The sequence below is a fragment of the Aethalodelphis obliquidens genome, unplaced genomic scaffold, assembly GCF_003676395.1.
Source record: "Aethalodelphis obliquidens isolate GAN/ISIS:26980383/991018 unplaced genomic scaffold, ASM367639v1 scaffold17, whole genome shotgun sequence".
Taxonomy (NCBI): Eukaryota; Metazoa; Chordata; class Mammalia; order Artiodactyla; family Delphinidae; genus Aethalodelphis; species Aethalodelphis obliquidens.
The window spans coordinates 12,430,822-12,451,046 of record NW_020837961.1 but is presented as its reverse complement, the minus strand read 5'-3'; the positions used below and the strand labels follow the sequence as shown (position 1 = coordinate 12,451,046).

Below are 20,225 nucleotides of genomic sequence, written 5' to 3'. Positions count from 1 at the left end.
CTTTAATATCTTAGGAATTTTGAACTATGTGAATGTATTTTTTATATATATATAAAATTTAAACTTTTAAAACCTTAAAAATTATTCTCCTCAAAAAGATGGAGGAAATGGAGAGGATTTTCTTATTTGACAAATGTTTCTAGTACCCAACTGCTCTTTAATCTGAAATTATTCAATTTTTGAATAAATGCATTTTATTGCACTCTAGTGAAATGAGTATTTGGCTCGTCAAAATAAAATTAATATAAATGTGAGAGTTAATAACAATATTATGCCATGTACTTTAAATCTTTGGATTCATAAATATTACTTAGTAAGTAAATCATAAAATTGTAGCTAAAACTATAGACCCAATTTTAATTTATTTCTGGGATATTTTGATGTCAGAGACAGAATTTTTCAAAATCAAAGTGTTTGTATCAGGTCTGGCAAAATGATCTTAGTTACTGTAGTACTTTTGAAGTAAGTATGCTTGTATTCTCCCACGCTATCCCTAAACTGCACGCCAAGTTAAGGACTCAAACCATCTTTATTATCCCCTTGCTACTGCTAAGTTGATGCCTTTTCATATAAATAAAGTTTATGCTGACAAATAACTTACCTTCATCTACTGTGGTCATATCTTGTTCTAGTTTCAATTTCTGTTGATTAATTTTTAGCATGGATTCTTCGATTGTCCCTTGGCCTATTAATTTTATAACTAGTACTTCTCTAAGGAAAATACAAGATATGTCCATTGGTTACATAATATATAATTACTTAATATATATAAACGACATAACTCACCTTAGAATGCAATAAGAATAATTTGAAAATTGTTTAACAAATACATCCATAAATTTAAATTCTTTTATTCAAACTACTTGAGATTGACATTTTCTGAGCACGTCACTTTTAAACATCCTTTCCTATTGATTCAAGAGATGAGAAAAAGATATCGGTACTTTAAAATTACTGGTAGAACTGTATTACAAGAAACAGCTCTGGGTTGAGGTAGGGTATTCTATTTTTAAAAAGAACATGCTTTGCTTATCAGGTTCCAAGAAATAATTTAGTACAAAAAGTAAGGAAGTGTAGTAAAGTATAAAGATTACATGGGAGGTTTTAGTTCCACCTTTAAGTACTGATAAATATTTCGTTCATAAATGAACTTACCAATGTCTTTTGGAAATACAGTAAAATACTCCACAAAGAAAACACTGATTGTCTGCTGTTTACATGTGAGAACAGAGCTGAATTATAGGTATTTTCACCTCTTTATGTCCTGTGACCAATGTCTAATTTAACCTTCACCTAAAATATCTACAGCTCACATAATCTATTTCCTATGAGGTAACAAGGTAGCAATTGTATGCACATTACCCAGTCTATCTGGCTCTTACATGGTGTAACAAGCAAGTTACTAATTAGTAATTAGTAATTACTAATCTTTTTCAAAGGGGCTGGACCACTGGTAATACTTAGTTTTCATTTGCTGCATAACTACTTAGACTGGGGGTGGGAGGTGGTTTTATTTATTTTTTACTGTTTTGGCCACGCCACATGGCTTGTGGGATCCTAGCTGCCTGACCAGGGCTGAACCTGCACCCTCGGCAGTGAAAGCACCTAGTCCTAACCACTGGACTGCCAGGGAAGTCCCTGTTTTAATGACTAGAATATGAACAGATTACATGGTGGAGTTCATATTCAACACTGGTTGGTATAAAATACAGCGGAAGCCATGCTTTGCTGAAAATATAAAAACTAAGGCAGGACATCTGACAGATCATATTCTAATGTTCTATACAAATTAAACTGGCATTTGATTACAAATAAATTTCAACTGCAAACACTTACTTAGTCTGGCCTACTCTATGGCATCTATCTTCTGCTTGTTTGTCATTGTAAGGATTACAGTCAATATCGTGAAGTATAACAACATTTGCTGAAGTCAGGTTTATTCCTAGGCCACCAGCTTTTGTTGACAGCAGAAACACAAAGATATCCATATCGGTATTAAACTCGTCAATTAGATGAATCCTATAAGACAAATGTATTAGGTTAAATCTCACAAAAGGGTATATAATTAAAACTGAAAACAATCACTTCACATGGAAAATAAACTTGAAGATGTAAATACATGCTCTTGGCATTCTAGTTATTTTTCCTGTAGCTATTTTATTGAAAAGACCTATCCAATTCACCAACTTCTTTTCTATACCATTTATCTCCCTACTAACTCTAACTATTCAGATTTGATTAATTGCTAAAGGACTGTTTTGTCCTTTGTTTAATGACTTCTGGCTTTTCTAAATTCTGCACACAGCTTTTCAATCTTTAACCTTCTCAGAGTCTGCCAGCTGTGACTCATAGACAATATACCCGATGAACTAAGAATCTCAAAATCAAACTATAATGATGTATTCTCTTTTAGCAAGACTTCTTTTCTTACTCTAATGCAGGAAAAAAAAATTTATTCTGGCTGATAAAAAAAAATAAACCAAAGATACGATGCAGTTTAAACACACTAGAAAAAGCATTTCAACTAAGACAATCTTTTTAAACTTTGGGAATTAAAAAAGAAAACAAACAAAAAAACAAACTCAAACTTACTCAATTACCCTTAAAATATGAAAAGCCCAAGATTTTAAGATAACCTTGGTTTAAAGATAAAGTGTTTTAGACTTAAAATGATTTTTAAAGAGAAAACACTGACAAATATATAATTCTAGTAGTTGTTTCAAAATATATTTGTATACGATTCAGACCAAAAATTAAATTTTCTTCATCTTAAGTTAATGAATGATTTAAAGTAACCAAACGTAAGACTCAAAGTAATACAATTCCATCAAATGCCCTAGACATTTAAAATTCTAACATTTACTCTTATTTGAGGGTAAGGTGGAGAGATTTTCTGAAACTAAAGTATACCAACCTTTCAGAAATCTGAGTCTTTCCATCTAATCTGAGGTACCTATGCTGATGATGTTTTAAGAGAACCTCTAAAATATCCAGCATCATGGTAAATTGGCTAAATAATACAACTCTATCACCCTGTGGAAATACATATATTAATTAGACACATAAAAAAAAAATTATAAGTATCTAATGAAAACCTGCTTCTTTAATAATAACAATCATAGCTAAAGTTTCTTATTTTAGATTACGTATAACTAAATTATCTTCTAAACTTTGACCTAAAATTTATTTTTAAGACTAATTAATGGGAATAGCTACTAAGTACTACTTAGATTGTGATCTTACAAATCTATTTCACATATAAATTGTAGTATTAATTTATTTTACATAGTATCAATATCTTCAAAATATTAATTTTGAAGCAACTATATAGATTGTCACCTATGAAATAATGACAATTAAAATTATTTTTAAAAAACATCAATATAGATATATTCTACTAACTTCTGTTAGATGGAAGAAGAGTAATCAGGAAAACATATGCCCAAATATATCCAAAAAATGCTCAAACACCAGTTTCTAGAAGAATGTAGAACACAGGCTAAAGCTTCAAGAAAGTCAAATCATGCCAGAACTGTTTCAAAGAAGTTGAACTAACTGGGGAAACATATAAGGAGCAGTATTCTTCTTTAGTACCTTCTGTTTCAATTCAGACAAGATGCAGCCTAAAACTCGAAATTTTCCAGAATCTAAAATCAAGTCCATGTCTAACTGGAAGTTATTAATGTGTCGATACTGTTTACAAAGTACATGTAATTCAAAGTCTGTCATAACTTCCATATCTTCAAAGATCAGGTCAGGGTTAGCCTCACAATGTGTAGGTTCCTCAAAACAAAACAAAACAATATATACTTCAAAATGAAGATAATTTATAATATGATTAGAACAACCTAATAAAATTGTTTACATCTGATAAAATATCTAAATCATAAAACATTTTAGTGCAACAGATTTACCAAAGGAAATTGATATTCATTTTTTTAGGTACAATAAAGGGGGGAAGTTCTTATTGTTTTAGAGATAACACACTGATAAATTTACAGATGAAATGTCTAGAATTTGGTCCAAAATGATCCTGGAGAGGATTCGAGGTGAAACAAGAGAGAGTTGTGTCATTCCAGATGATAACTGTAGAAAATGGGTGAAGGTTTCATATGCGTAGAAGATTTCATTATACAATTCTCTCTACTTTTACATGTCTGAAATTTTCCGTAAGTTTAATATAAAAAATTTTAAAAAGGCAAATGGTTGCTTTAAACACAATGATCTGCAAGGAGAAATAGGGGTAGGTTAAGGGAGAATGAGACAAAAATAGAGAGTAACAGCTAAAACTGTGGACAAAATACAATAAAGAAGAAATAAAATGAAAAAAATAAACGGAGAAAAATGACTCATAATGCAGGACATACAATCTGATGAATATTTTTGGTGAAAAATAAATAAAAGAAGTGCATTATGGAAGTCCAGACCAGGAGCTGGCAAATTTTTCCTGTAAATATTTTAGGCTCTGTAGGCAAAATAATGTTTTGCAACTCTACTCCACTCTGCCCTCGTACTGAGAAAGCAGTCACAGAAAACAAAGAAACAAAAGGGTGTGGCTGTGTTAGAACAAAACTTTATTTGTAGAAATAGCTATTGTCATATTTGGTCCTAAGGCCATAGTTGGCTGACTCTTGATGTAGACTGTCAGTCCTTCTTGGCTCTTACGTCCCCTAAATTATTTTGAACTCTGTGTTAAAAATGTTTTTCTTAAATACGTGGTTAATTAATATGCTTACTAGGTTCAGTGGTCTGATTTTTAGAGTAACAATGAACCTCATGTTTTTTAGTGTTAATAAAGCTTAGTTTTAGCATAATACAAAATCCTTACCTTTAGCATAAGCTGAGACATTTCCTTGAGTTTTTCAGCTGTGTAATATTGGCGATGTAATAAAGGATGATTGGCCATTTTTCTCAACTGCATCATGACATTGCACATTTCTGTGTTTTTTTCTGTAACACATTAAAAACAAGCTGATAGCTGTTTGTTGAAATACAACTCAATGCAAACAAAAGGTTTTAAAACTATTTCTTCAAATTCCAACTAATTTTAAAAAATAAGCAAATCCCACTATCATAGGACTAAACAAAATGCAGCCCTAGTACAGAATTATTTTTCATATAAAATTGTGAAAATCAGGTTATACCCATGTTATTGATAGATTTTTTCAATCTGTTGAAAAGACCCAAATAGAGTTGCTCCTGCTTCTCTGACATTGCACACAACTCAATTCGATCTTTCTTGGGGGGTAGCTGCTTGAGAACCTGTGAAAGGAAAACAGTGGAAGCAGATCATTCAAATACAGAAGAAAACAGATTTTAAAAAACCAATCATAATAAAAATATGCAGATAAGAGTTACCTCTTCTTTTACTCTTCTGAGAATAAATGGTTTTATAATTTGTTTTGCATGTGCTATTCTCTCCTTTTCATATATAGTTTGCTCATCTGCTGATTTCTAAGTAAAATAAGAAAATGACCTTTTAAATTATTCATTTAAATGATCACAATAACAGTATTACACAACATGAAAATCTCCCTCACTACAATCTGAGTTATTTCCCAGAGAAACTCAATTCATTCTAGATGGACATGAATTCTGGGCTGTAATATATTTCTTAAAGCTCCACATGTATTTTGAGGTTTTGTGACATGTAATCGTGTACTCTGCAGAGGTAATGAAATTGAACTGCACTAGGATGGTGTTCAGAAGTAATTAACTGATAAGTCATCACTGATTACATAGATAACTCTCTTGAAAAAATATGTGTGTGTTTAAGATAGTTTGGGTGGAGGGGAAGAGAGAGATAAGTAGAAAACTTGTATTTATTTGTGGAAAATGGTCCCAAAACAAAGCTAGTTCGGGTCTACAGAAATCGGACGGTTCCTAGTCAAAACCTGTTAATTTTGGAGAAGAGGAATTTTATTCTAAGAAATCCTCCACATCCTATGATCTGCTAGGCCATCAAGTGGGATGGAATACATTAGTGAAAGTTAGAAAGGCAGTCAGTTTGCAGTAGAAGATTATCACAGAAAATTCTCACAGAATACATGTGATTTGGGTGTGTCAAGAATCTATATTACCATTGCTGTACTGGAAAATGAGAGTTCTTGAAAACTACACTCTTACTTTTTCTAAGCAATAGGGAAAAAATTAACCAGATTTTCTTTGAAATAGGATTTCCTTATTGTGACTTTTAGAAATTGTTACTTTTTACTTTATGGAGTTTTAATTCAAAACATATTTCCCAGTGGGGGAATTTTCTGGATATTCTACTTTTGCCCAGTTTTATAGTTTACCTATTAAAAAATGCTAATTTACCTAATTTTAATAAAGAAGATGGTAGCTCACATATTATATATCTGAGCTACCCACTAATTTTAAATTGTCATTCTTCAGAAAATCAGGATATTAAAAACCAAAACTTTTAGACAATGATTATAGAAGCCACCAATTTATTTCCTATTGTATTCTGGCTGACTTCCCAACTCATCCGAACATAGGATATCAACTACTTAAACTTATTTCATAGCACATATGCTACATGAAAACAAGAAAGAGAGATAAAATAGAAAAACGGTCCGGGTAAAACGCAAAGTAAGATAGTTGAGAAAAAAATATGAATTTATGCTTACTGTCTTAGAAGAAAACATTCTTCGTATTTCACTGGTGCTACTACTGAACATGTGCGGCATAACAAAATTCAACAGCGACATGAGTTCTAACAGGTTATTCTGCACAGGTGTGCCTGTGAGCAGCAAACGGTTATTTGCCTGTGAACAAAGGTAAATTTTAGATTAGTATTTTTTTTTTTTTAAAGATCCACATCCTTCTTGTTCTCCCCCTCAGTGAGGGAGAAAAAAATTAAAACCATTATTAGTAATATAACATTCTGTCATAAAAGATAAGTAATTTAGAAAAATTATCATATATTGTACTTTAAGGTAGAATGTGTAAAACTAAGTCTCATTTTATTAAGTAGGTAACTTGTGTTCCCACATTACTTTTTGATGAGGCAATGGAAGAAGACAGATTATATCTGATATTCATAAAGTTTGTCCTATAGAACAAAGGTTGGCAAATTGAAGCTCATGAGCTAATGGTTTTTACATTTTAAATGCAGTGTTTGAAAAAAAACGAAAAAGCAAAGAACAAGTGAGAGAAGCTGAATGGCCCACAAAGCATGAAATATTTACTTACCTGGTCCTTTACAGAAAAAGATTGCTGGTCTCTGATATAAAATACTATATATATTAAAATACATAATCTGAAATTTTATCATAATTGGACAAATTCACAGAACACTCTCTTACATTAATTGTCATAAGGTGCTGGTAGCGGATGGAGCCCATATTCTTCAGCATATGGCCCTCATCAAAAATTGCGTAATTCAATTTCAGCCGACGAAACAGACTACGATCATCAGAACTGCTGATTGCACAATTATACCTGTTGCCAAAGAAAAAACAATCTCTAAGATCATACCTTTAAGAGCATGGACTCGTGAGATTTAATGTTTTGACAAATTATTTTTATGTACATATTTCTAATAGCCAGTAGCTAAAAGATAACACTAGACACAGTTGGTACTCAAATAAATATTGATGTACTTATATCCAAAATTATTGATGTACATGTAACCAAGTTACAAAAGCTGCAATATGCAGTTAAAAGACAATTCATATGTTATAATGTAATTAGACAACTTCTACACATCTAGGAAGAGGCCAATTTGGGTACAATTTATATGTAACCTGCAATTATTACACACTTTGCTTTATGAACTGTTATATTTTAAGAAGCAGTAGAAAAAAGAACATGAAGCTAAGACATTTCTGTTAAGAACATAACACCATTTTATTAAACTAGTAGAGTGAAACCAAGAAATAAGAGTTAACAGCAGCTAGCAAGACTATATATGAAAATAGAGTCCATTTTATTAAGAAAAGATGAATTTTCGATGAATTCTTTTAATCATGACCTCCTATAGAATTAACAAAAGACTGCTATCATGGTATTATACACCAAACTGAAAAATGTCTGAATCTTCAACATAACTCATTCTATTGCTTTTGTTGCATAGTTCTTAGCATAAACTCTCCTTTATTTTACTACTAATATTTTTAAAACATTTTAAAAAAATTTAGGTGGATGTACAAAATTATTTTTCCAAAAAAATTTTTTCTCAATACTTACGTGGTCACGATTACATTGTATTCTTCGTATTTACTATGAATGTTATATCTAATCTGTTTACGTTCTTCTTGAGAACCTAGAATTTAAAAATGACACATACACACTGATTGTATTTATTGTACTTTACTGCATGCTAAGATTTTAAAGAGGTCTCCAAAGTTAAAAGCATAATGACATATTCTTACCATAGTAACAGAGCACCTTTAAAGTGGGACACCATAAATTAACTTCCCTTAGCCAGTTATCTATGAAACAAAAGAGATATTACTTGCACCTGCTACAACAGGTAGACGTGTGCACTGAAATGAACACTAAAGTCTGAGAAGTTCTACCCAGAAATTATTTTTATAAAATAATAGAAGATAATTTTTAAAAATCACAAGACTCTTCACAATTTTACTCTTGATGATTAAAATGACTTTGAGATTTTGAGGTGGCATCAAAATGAAGAGCAGAGGGCCAACCATTATATTTATAGGTGATTATTGATTTCCAATTTAAAGAGGATTTTTTTTTTTTGGTACATTCATACATACATTCTCTTACTCTAGTCTACATTCAATCAATTGAGAATGAATGAAAGAGTAATTTGAGTGGGGATGATCTGCATACATTCTTTCTTAATAAATGTTTAATTATAAATTCAAAAGTGTTTCTCTTAAATTACTCATTAAAACAACTTAAAAGTATTATGAAAACAATTGATCTTTTCAAATGGTACATGATCTACAATAATTTATAGATAATCTATATAATAAACTGAATAACTGACTTATATTGGAGTTATTTTCTTTAAAAAGACTTCCAGTATAATCAAACACACATATGCAAAGGGGTGAAAAGTGTAAGGAAACCAAAGAAATGAATATTCACCTTCACAAACTAAGAAATCTCACACACACACACACACACACACACACACACACATACACACACACACACACACAGTTTTTCTTCCCCTTGTATAAAATACTACTGAGTCAAGTAAAGTTGTCCACAGTATTACAAACCTATAGTTGATGCTGGAACAACAATCAAATGAGGACCTTTATTACCCTCCTGATAGAGGTACGCTAGGAATGCAATCGCTTGAATAGTTTTTCCCAGGCCCTAAAACGAAAAGTTTAAAAGACAATATACTAGATTTAAAAACAAACAAAAAACCCAAATAAATATTGGGAAAATGAAAGGAAAAAGAATACTTTTGGTTTTATTTATTTATGATTCCCCATGCAACTCTATGAGAATTTCTACTATATTCTTAGTTTTCAATAACACATAAAACAGATCATAATCTCCAAGTGATACTACAACTTAGTTAAGGGTAGGAATGTATTTTAGCTGCTAGTTAATATGTAATACACATTGATATAGAAGACCTCTGCTTGCATATAAAGGATATAATTTTGGTAACTGTTAATATAAAGCAACTACTTAATACATACTGGCTGGATGGAGAATGATGTTCCAATGACTAACTGGAGCGGAACATATACCTATCCTATTACCCAGCAATTTTACTCCTAAAAATACATTCAAGAGATATGAGAGCATATGTCCACAAAAAGACTTGGGTAAGAATATCGATGCAGATTTACTATAACAGCCATGCACTGGAAATAATCTAAATTGCCATCAACAGGAGAACGGATAAACAAATTGTAGCATATTTATACTATGAACTACCACAAGCCAATAAAAAAACCCAAAAAACAAACTACTGATACATGTAAGAAGAGGATGAATCTTAGTAACTTTATTATGCACCAAATGAACCAGAAACAAACAGTACATACTGTATGAATCTATTTATATAAAGTTCAAAATCAGAAAAAAATTATTCTATAGTCATAGGTGTCAGAATAGTAGTGGTGGTAATGACTGAAAAGGAGCATAAGGGAACTTTCTGGGATGATGGAAATGTTTAATGTCACATACAGTCAGATGGGTGTACATATATGTAAAAAGTCACTAAGCTGAACATTTGTGCATTTTATTTCAAGTAAATTATACATCAATAAAGTATTGCATTAAAAAAAAAAAGGCTCCTGAGGAAATGTAGCTCCTTAGGAGAGCTAAACATTGCCAAGTGTTAGGAAGTGAATTGCCTCCAACCCCAAACATGTTGAAGCCCTAACTCCCAATGCTGGGGTTTATTTGGAGATAGAGCCTCTAAAGAGATAAGTAAAGTTAAATAGGGTCACAAGGGTAGGGAACCCAACTTCTATCATAAAAGAAGAGATGGATGTTTCTAGAGAAAAAGACATGTGAGGACACAGCAAGGTGTCCATCTGCAAACCAAACAGAGTAGCCTCAAGAGAAACCAAACCTGCCAACACCTTGATTTTAGACTTCCAGCCTCCAGAACTGTGAGAAATAAATTTCTGTTGTTTAAGCCACACTGTCTTTAGTATTTTGTTAGGGAAGCCCTAGCAGACACTACCTTATCATAAATATTGTACTCTACAGGTTACAAAAACAGTTTCACATAATATACCTCATTTGATACCAAATATAATCTTATGATACAGCAATTTTCCTATGTTTTATTAATATTGGCTCTGAGAAATTAGGTCATTTGGTAAGGATTACAGAGCCCACGAAAGGCAAATTCGGTACACAGACCCCAGATCTGATTTCCAAGTCCAGTTTCCACAACTGTACTACTCTATATTCTATACGTAATTTCTAACTATTTTGAAATTCTGCATATATTATTCAATTTTATATTAGATAAATAGCATCTCTGTTTTAACGACAGTATGAGGTATGTGTGGAAACTGTCTTGAAAAACTAAAGATTATTTTACTAGAAGCTAGCTAGAGAACAAGGATTATTACCTTTGTTAATTTTTATTTTGGAAATCTAATACACAATGTAATACATATATTCAATAAACATTTTCTCCATTGAACATTACTCATTTTTAATAAACACTTTTTAAAAAGCATAGCTGGAGGAAGGAAGGTAAAGGTTAGATTAAAGGTCAAGTTTCTACATGACAATACTTGGACTATTGGCTGTAATGAACTTCCTAAGCTTACCTTCAAGCAAAATGTGATCTGGAAAAGAACAGAAACTCAGAAACATCTAATAAAAGTAAAATGACTGAAATGATGGTGATGATAAACGTGTAGATTTATTTACTAACAAGGACAGGTACCTATGATAAATTTTAAAGGGAGCTACAGAAAAGCACATGTAGTAAAATCTCTTTTAATATGACATATGTATGTATATGTGTATGTATATATGCATACACACACACCTACAAAAGAAAATATTCTGGAAAAAGATATATACCAAAATAGTACTTACTCTAAGATGGCAGGATTATGTGTGATTTTGTTTTTTTTTCTGTGTATTTTTATGTAACATCTAATTTTAAAAACACATATATTTATTAATTTGATGAGAAAGACAAAAAACCTATTTTCATTTTTGAGGGGAAAGTTAGGAGGTTAGAACTAAGATAAGCAACAGAAAACTGAGAGGAGTGAGAGGGATTATACCTTGGTAAGAGCAGTAAACTAATAGGGACAAGGGAAATTTTCATCTTTTGAATGACAGCAAGGATGCCTATTAATGATAAATCCTAGAAATAGAGTACTACTTACCATTTCATCTGCCAAAATGCCATTAAGTCCATGTTTATGTACCAATGCCAGCCAATTCAAACCAACCTTCTGATAGGGCTTGAGTGACAAACTGGTAAAGAGAGAGTTACCAGATATTATAGATTTATACCTCTATTAGTTTTTTCTACTAGTTTTCTGAGAAGAGGTTTAGGTTTACAATGCACCAAAAAACTGAAGTATCTAGTTATAGTCTTACCTTTTAACTTACTGTTAAAAGCTATTTACACTTACTTAAGAAAATGAACCCAAAACATAATACATTTTAAAAAAACCTCTCAAATTTTATTCTGTATTTGTTGTTTCTGGCAATAAGAATTACCAAAAAATTTTCACATTCAGTCATAATGTAATGCCACCAAATTAATTCCACAAATGATCAGAATATTAACAATGATAACATATTACTAATATAATATTTATACTCTAGAAAAATGTATTGTACTGATTTGAATATTAGCACAGTAAGGAACTTAAAGTATTAGCACAAAAACATATGCATAATTTGCTACTTTGCCAGGCTGATTTAATAAAACTTGCTGACTGAATGCCAATCACCTCTAATATCACTGGTATGTATAATTCTGGAGGATGTATGTATGTATGTGTGTATTTATGTTTGAACTACATATAAATGTAAATTTGCTAGGCATCAATAAAGACCAGTGAGTAGAAAGCAGCAGGCATGTGTCAAAAATCTTATTTAATTTGTGAACACATGAACAGACTAATCCCTGGGAGCAACTTGCTTGGATGGCAACATGGAAGGGGTCTAATGGACGAAATGGTTCGTTTTTTCTAAAAGTTCAAGTGGTTAAAAACTAATAGCAGTTATTTACTGAACATCTATTATATACAGATATACAAAAATATCATTTTCTAGCATCACCTCATTCAATCTTTTAATATTCTATTAAGGTAGTTATTTTTTAACAGATGAAAAAACCCGAGGCTCAGTAAGTTGCCTGAGGTTGCGTAGCTACAAAGTCTTATGGCTAAGATTTTAACTCATAAAAGTCTACCTCATGCAAAAGCTTATTCTTATACTCACTAGGGAAGCATAAACCCCACATTAACATAAAAACTTAGGACAAGGCCATGCTTCTCACTCTACAGCTTTTATCATATCCCCTTAATTTCCTGTTACACAGATCCTATCTGCACAGGGAGAAGGGGTCTGATAAATGGCTCTGATAAATGGTTAAGGGGTCAAATTCTGAAATCAAGACACTTTAATTAGAACAGGGATCAAAGAGGTGAGGTAGAAAGATATCCATCTTAAATCAGAATCTATGTTTCAACTGTGGGGTACGCAATCTATAAAATAATTCTCATTTGAAAAAATTAAAAGTATAGGTAGGAAGAATCAGCAGTACTGCTGAAGACTTTACAGTTCATTTTTTAAAATGTCTTTGCCTTCTTGGCCAATATAATTTCTATGCCACTATGAAAGTAATAATAAACAGAATATTATCATAGACATTTTAATTTTCAGGTCCAAATAAATTCTACTATACTGGTAGAGTAAATGCTAATATTGGAATTCTAGACACTATACTTTACATGCATGGGCTTTACATGCATTATTACTTTATTTAATCTACATTATAAAGTAGATACTATTATTATCATCATCTCCATTTAGAGATGGGATTTAGAGATTCTCTCTGGGATTCAGAGAAGTTAAGTAACTTGCCCAAGGTCACAGCTATCCAAATCCATGTCTGCAGTGGCAGAGCTGGTACTCAATCCAGTTCTGATCCAGAGCTCAGCCCTTAATCACTAAACAGCAAACATGAAAGTTTTCTCTCTGACCCACCCACTCTACAGTCGACACTTTCTATTTTTAAATAGAATTTTCATTATTTTCCCGAGTCCTTCCTACTGTCTTAGTAATCCCCCACACATTAAGGTTCACATTCCATGAAAATGATGAAACTTGATACGGTAGGCATATTACCTCACTTATAAATGCATCCCAAGGGCCAACATGCTACCCCAATATAAATTTATCACAAATAGCCAAGAAATATTCTTAACAAAAATTACTGAATATATGTTATCACCAACACATGTTGAGGAACGAGTCTAACTATTATTCTTCACTATACATAAAATTTTAAAAAGTGATGAGGAAATTTTGAGAAGCACTGAATTTTTCATTCAAATAAAATTGTTTCATCCACAATCACAAAGCAGCTATGGTAGCTGTTTTGATCAGGACATTAAATACCTGTTATATTGAAGTATTTGTTTTAAAAATATAAGTGTGTATGTGTGTGTACTTGCTCCTCTGCTAGATTTATGTAAATCACAAGTAACTTTCTGTTGCTTAGTGTCACAACAGTGCTGCCCACAACACACCCTTTCTTCAGAAAGCCAGAGGAGCACTGGAAATGTAGTTCTGGCAAACAGCTTTCCAATTCCCTCGTTAAGACAAGTTCTAAAACAGGGCAACTATATTCGTTCTCTAGCAGGCGCTAATATTTAGCTGCTATACAATCATACCTTCCATTACTTTTGACATTCAACAGTTTTCTAAAAATTTTTGTGATTGCATATGAACCCCACCCACTAGTTTACAAATAAGAATGTAATCTGCTCAGGGTTATCCAAATGGTAAGAACTATAGCCTGGGCCTTTTGAATTAGGTAAGTGATCTCTTTTCAAAAGGGGACTACAGGTATCTTTAAACTGAAGGTTTTCTTACCTCCCAATAAGGAAAAAAGTGATTTTAAGATTTTCTGAGGTCATGAAAGAAAATGAGGTAGCATGTTATTTTAAAGTTACTTGTTTTGTCGGGGGAAAAAAAATCCTTCCAGAGAGTTACTATAATTTCTTTTCAGAGCGAAAACTAAATGGGGTTTAAATTTCCTGTCAGAGAAAACTAGTATCAAAATTATTCTGAAAGGTGAGAAAGGCCTGAAATAGAAAACTGGAGTATATACAATGTGCTAAATTTAAGTTTAAAATGCAGAAATACAGGGCTACAGAAACTTTTTCAAGTAGTTCATATGAAACAGATTAGCGATGCTAGCTGACAAAAAATTTATGTCCCTCAAGTATGTCATGAACGCTGAAAATACTACCACAATAATAGTTTGTACTAATAGTAGTATCCAAACTACTAAAATATTTCTATCATAGTACTCTGAGTTAGTCAATACATCTGCACTACTGATTTGCATTCACATCATTGTCAAATGGTTTCCCGGTAACTGTTTAGAAACATCCTGTCAACCTGAGGATGAACAAGTTCACAAGAACCTTAGTAGATTTAGCCCAGAAAAAGACAGGAAACACATAATTAAATATTATTTTATACTGAACATGTGAGAAACCTTTTCAGTTAAAACAGTTTAAAGCTGATAAATTTTAGATAAACCGCTAAAGCTTGAGAGATGGCTACATCTATGATAGGAATAAAATAGGAGAAATATTGAGGTTTTTTTTTTTTTTTAACATTTCCTCACTGTATTATATTTTAATTTAAGGTAATTTTAGTTTTGACATTTTAAAATAAACATTATGAATATAATGGTTTTGAGATACATATGAGAATTTTTTCCCTTGCAAAGACTTTATTTTTAACAGGGAGTTACAGCATGTGTGTATTCCTTTTACCTCTAAAAGGCTATTTTTCTTCTGTTATAATTCTTAAAAATTTCTAATAGGAAAATAGTTAATATAATTTTGCTTCAAAATAAACTTTACTATAAAGAATTTGTTCTGTTAAGCGAAAGCACAACAGCTTATTCTTCAGGATAGTTTAATATTTTCCTCTGTGCTAATAAATCCTTTCCCAGAGCAAGGAAAGTACTTCAAATGTTTCTATACTAAGCAGCCATTATGCTTGGCCAGTATACCAAGTAAAAATCTGCAAGTTGCTTGTGCAACTTACATTGGCTAAACACAAAAACCAAGACAACAAATTTCACCCCCTAAAAGTGCATTTAAATAAACTCCAAAGAGACTATCTATACAGGTTTTCAGAAGTTGTACTTTGGGACTAGATCCAAGAAGCACCTAAAAAACCCCCCAAACTATTTTTCTCACCTGTTTAATATTTCATTTAAAAATTCCTCAGTCTAATAAAAAGGATAGCTTTATTACCTGATCATACTATTTACAAGTAATAGGACTTTGTGGATGTGGGTTTAAGAGAGAAATTTTTTAAGTGATGCAATAAAGCACTTGATTTTTTAAACTCCAAATTACGATAAAGTAGACTCAACTGGGTAAGCCTTGTAGAGTGAAGAACTCCCCATATCCAATGCTGTAGAACAAGAAGGAGCAGCTCCAACTACACTTTTAGGAGATGAATTTGCTGACATGGTCATAGTTCTTTCTATGCAACAGAGAAAAGAGCTTCTTTGTGGGAACTGCATCACGTTTCCCTACACCATCCCATAGCACCCTAGAAGGGCACAGAAAAGATCGTAGCTTACTATTAAAGGCCAGTAACCATATCTTGATTTTTTTTTCATATCTTGACTTTTAATTAACCAATGATCAGCAAATATGCTTTGATCATTAACTTAGAAAAATATCAAAAGTACATAAAATCACCAACTAAGGTAAATAATTTTAATGAGACCCTAGTGCTAATCTTATTAAATACCTATCAGAAATATTTTGAACAGAAATAATTCATTTTAAAAATTACATAACACTGCAGACTATGGATACACCATAAATCATTCTAACTAGTCTCGGAGCTTAGCAACTTCGACTATTTCCATGTTATTGCCTCTGTGTGTATTATCACAGTAAACAATTTTATACTTTTTTTAAAAAAAGGAAGCATTCTGAACAGTCCTGAGTTCCCAGACAACTTGAAAATAAACTTTTAAAAGAAGTTCAAAACAACGCCCCGCCCGCCATATCCCAACATCATGCAAAGGAGGGGTGTTCACAATTACAAAACGCCGTTTTCATACATTCTGGTTGTTGGACAAATTTTTTAGTGAAAACAATTTAGTGTTTATTTTTTGCAACAACTCGGACAAGGTGTTTTACTGACAGTAGCAGTTTGGGGAATATACTTTTTAAATATATACTTTTTATAATTTTTCCTTATATAATCTATTTAATAAAAGTGTCCTTTTCAATTTTTATGTGTTTTTACCTCAAAAAGATTAAAAATTTTGGGCTTTTGAAAGCATTTAATCGCATATATAGGATACTTCAATCATTTCACTTATGATCAAAAGGAAACTGAACTAAGACAAATTTTTACATTGATGCAGTTGAGCAGCTGACTCTGAAGCACTAAATTAAGAGGTAGCTAAAACCACCTTTTCAGTTTCTGTGATTATATATGAAATTATCTGTCATCAGACAAGGAAAACATAGGTTACATAAGACCACAATATCTCCGCCCTCTAATTTACAATGTGATAATGGAGTAAAATATCCTGATTGGGGGGAGGGGGGGTGACGATCAATGAAAAACAATTCATATACCACTTACATGCCATTATAGGAAACCCTGGGTTTCCCTTTTAAACATTAGCTTTCCTACCATTTGCACATTTAGGTTTCCTAGGCACAATACAGGAATAAATTCAACATCTTTATACAACTGAGATAAAATAATGAATAGGTACATACAACAAGTATTACCTTTGGTTTAGAATGGAGGGTTGTTCTATGTTCCATCCACCTCCATTTCCAGTGAGCATGGTAACTTGTTTTGTCAATTTATTTGAAATGTCTTCACATTTGTTCATAAGCCTTATAACTACATCCCTTTCTTGGATCAGTGTTTTACAGTGCCATATCAAATCTTCTGATAAGCCATTCGTTTTGGACATCTTTGTGAACTATGGCATGAAAAGAAAAATAATTTAACAGTTCAGATCTAGTAAATAGGGAGCCAATTTCTTTCTCTGTGAGGGAAAAAAGTTTGTTAAACTTTTACTAATGACCTTAATCAAATGTGAAGAGAACCTGCATTTGCATTCTCACATTTCACTTTGATAAATCCCACTGTCACCTCAAACTCATCATGTTGAAATAAAACATACCTTTTTCCTCAAAACGCACCATCCCAAGCTTGCTACCTTGACCCTGGTAGCTGTTCTCTTATGGGAGAAACTCTAAAGTAATTGTTAATGTCTCCTATCAGGTTTTGTCTTCAAAACCTCGGATTTATGACTATTACCAAAGGTAATAGTGCCAAATATAAAAACTGCATACTAGATCTCTTGCCTCCATTTTTGTCACTTCCTATGAATACAAGATTAATTTTCCTAAAACATACTTTGCCCTATCATCACAGTACAACCCCTCAAGCTTTCAAAACTCCAATTATTATTTGTCACTTGATATTTTTCTCTAAACTGAGACAACTACTACTTGGAAAGATATTATGTGAATCAAAAGTATACCGTGACCAATTCAATAATTTGATAAAAGTTAAGAATAGTATCAAATTCAATACAAGACTTGTACAAATGGGTTTGTATGAAAACTCAGAATTTCTTTCAAAATGTATTTGTATTTATTTTTCTAAAGGAGACACTGAATACTTTACAAGGTAAAAGCTGTAACAGAATTAGAATTTTCCCAAATAGCTGAAAAAAATATATCTTGAAGAACTGTACAAAAAAATATTTTTAGTGTAAAGGATTAGAAAAAAGCCCAGTAGCTATTTGAAAGCTGTTTGTTGGGCAAAAAGAAAAATACCATAATCCAGAACAAAGGAAACTAAACTAAAACCATCTGTTAGAATAAAGCCACACATGGTTTTGATTCATAGTATCGTATTTAGCATATTCTTTCAAGTTATGACAAGAATCTCATTAACAGCTCTAAATAATCCCCATGAACACAGTATTTCTAAGTTCACAGAGAAGCTCAAGCAACAGAAATTCAATACTCAAAGGATATACTAAGAAAATTTCATAAAAAATGCAGTTTATACTAACATGTATTTTTCACATCTAACCTAGAGTAGGTTGGTAGAAATGAAACTTACTCATCTATTCCAAAGCCATGTTATTACTGTACTGCAGGAATAAAAAACAAAACAAACCAAAAACTTAGCATGCCACAAAATGGCATCATGAAATAAAAAGTTATTTGTACACTACTTTATATTTTCACAAGGACAACATTCATAATCACAATGTAATCTCCCACTCTGTACTTTCCAGGGAAAAAGATGTAAACATAAAGAACAAGATATGTAAGAATCAGTGCCTTGAAGATTTTAATGAGGTTTTAGTAGAACTTTTAATTAAAATATTTTTATTTTTAAATGGAACCCCAAAATTATAGGCCAAAAAACCAATCTCATGCCTACTGTGGGGTAGTGTGTTTGCGATATGCTGTGTGTGAGAGAACCAACGAGAATAACCAGAAAAAAAAAAGAAGGAACAATATATTGTGTGCTTTGTATGTGCCAGAAACTACTAGGTGTCTTTTATTCACTAACTCATGCAGTTCTCACAACTGCAAGATCAGTCCACCAGTTCTGGATGAATAAAGATTCAATTTCCAAGGTCACAAAGCAGGATAAAAGATTCCAAAGTCTATGCTTTTCTCTTTTCACTAAAACTAGTACTTCCCAAAACAAAACAAAAAAACCCTTAAAAGTTAAAAAACAGAGGGGGAAGGGTGGGATTGATATGTACACACTACTATATTTAAAATGGATAACGAACAAGGACCTACTGTATAGCACAGGGAACTCTGCTCAATGTTATGTGGAAGCCTGGATGGGAGCAGAATTTGGGGGAGAATGGATGCATGTAAACGTATGGCTCAGTCACTTTGCTGTGCACATGAAACTATCACAACATTGTTAATCGGCTATACTCCTATATAAAATAAAAGGTTAAAAAACAAAAACCCTTTTTTCTGTAACCAACTGCCATTTTTTTGTTGGTTTCTTTTCTTTTCTTTTGTAGTTAAGTACTACCCTGGCTGGTGAAAAAGTACCTGGTATACAGACATAGTCCCTTGTCCTCGTGTGGTTTATAGTCATTGGGAAAGACATGCAACATACAATTTTAAGTCTTAACTGGTATTATAAGGGAAAAAACAAAATTTCATGGGTACTTTTCAAAAGGAGAGTAATATAATCTAGGATCTAGGAAGTCCAGAAATCAGAAAGAACTGTTTTGACTCAAGGAAGATCAATTCAGTATGTCAGAACCTAGAGAAGAGAGAAACATACATTAAAAAAAAAAAGAAACAACCAGACATCACCGTTTCCTGATGAAAGAACATACCACCAACCATGTAATAGTACTGATGGGAGCATTTAATTCTAATTCTTATTCCACAGAAAATATAACCAGAAAAGCCCTGACTGGGAAGCTATAGAACAAATGATCCAGTTTCTTCACCAAAGATATTACAGGAAGGGGGGAGGGGGAGGGAGGGAGG

General features: G+C 32.2%; 1 protein-coding gene across 6 annotated transcripts in view; it reads right to left on the bottom strand.

Annotated features, from left to right (window-relative positions):
- Positions 1-20,225, bottom strand: part of SMARCAD1 (SNF2 related chromatin remodeling ATPase with DExD box 1) — a 70,328-nt gene that overhangs the window by 2,675 nt on the left and 47,428 nt on the right. For 5 of the 6 annotated variants that reach the window (XM_027116927.1, XM_027116929.1, XM_027116928.1 and 2 more), the window contains 14 exons: positions 17,454-17,653; positions 11,811-11,901; positions 9,204-9,303; positions 8,379-8,438; positions 8,194-8,269; positions 7,311-7,446; positions 6,633-6,770; positions 5,359-5,454; positions 5,145-5,262; positions 4,829-4,950; positions 3,595-3,783; positions 2,915-3,033; positions 1,837-2,019; positions 602-711 (listed from right to left, as the gene is read on the bottom strand). In XM_027116927.1, the coding sequence (XP_026972728.1) occupies positions 602-711; positions 1,837-2,019; positions 2,915-3,033; positions 3,595-3,783; positions 4,829-4,950; positions 5,145-5,262; positions 5,359-5,454; positions 6,633-6,770; positions 7,311-7,446; positions 8,194-8,269; positions 8,379-8,438; positions 9,204-9,303; positions 11,811-11,901; positions 17,454-17,653 (1,738 nt within the window). Of the gene's footprint in view, positions 1-601; positions 712-786; positions 909-1,836; positions 2,020-2,914; positions 3,034-3,594; positions 3,784-4,828; positions 4,951-5,144; positions 5,263-5,358; positions 5,455-6,632; positions 6,771-7,310; positions 7,447-8,193; positions 8,270-8,378; positions 8,439-9,203; positions 9,304-11,810; positions 11,902-17,453; positions 17,654-20,225 lie in introns of all 6 variants that reach the window. The other variant, XR_003434969.1, reaches the window with a different exon arrangement.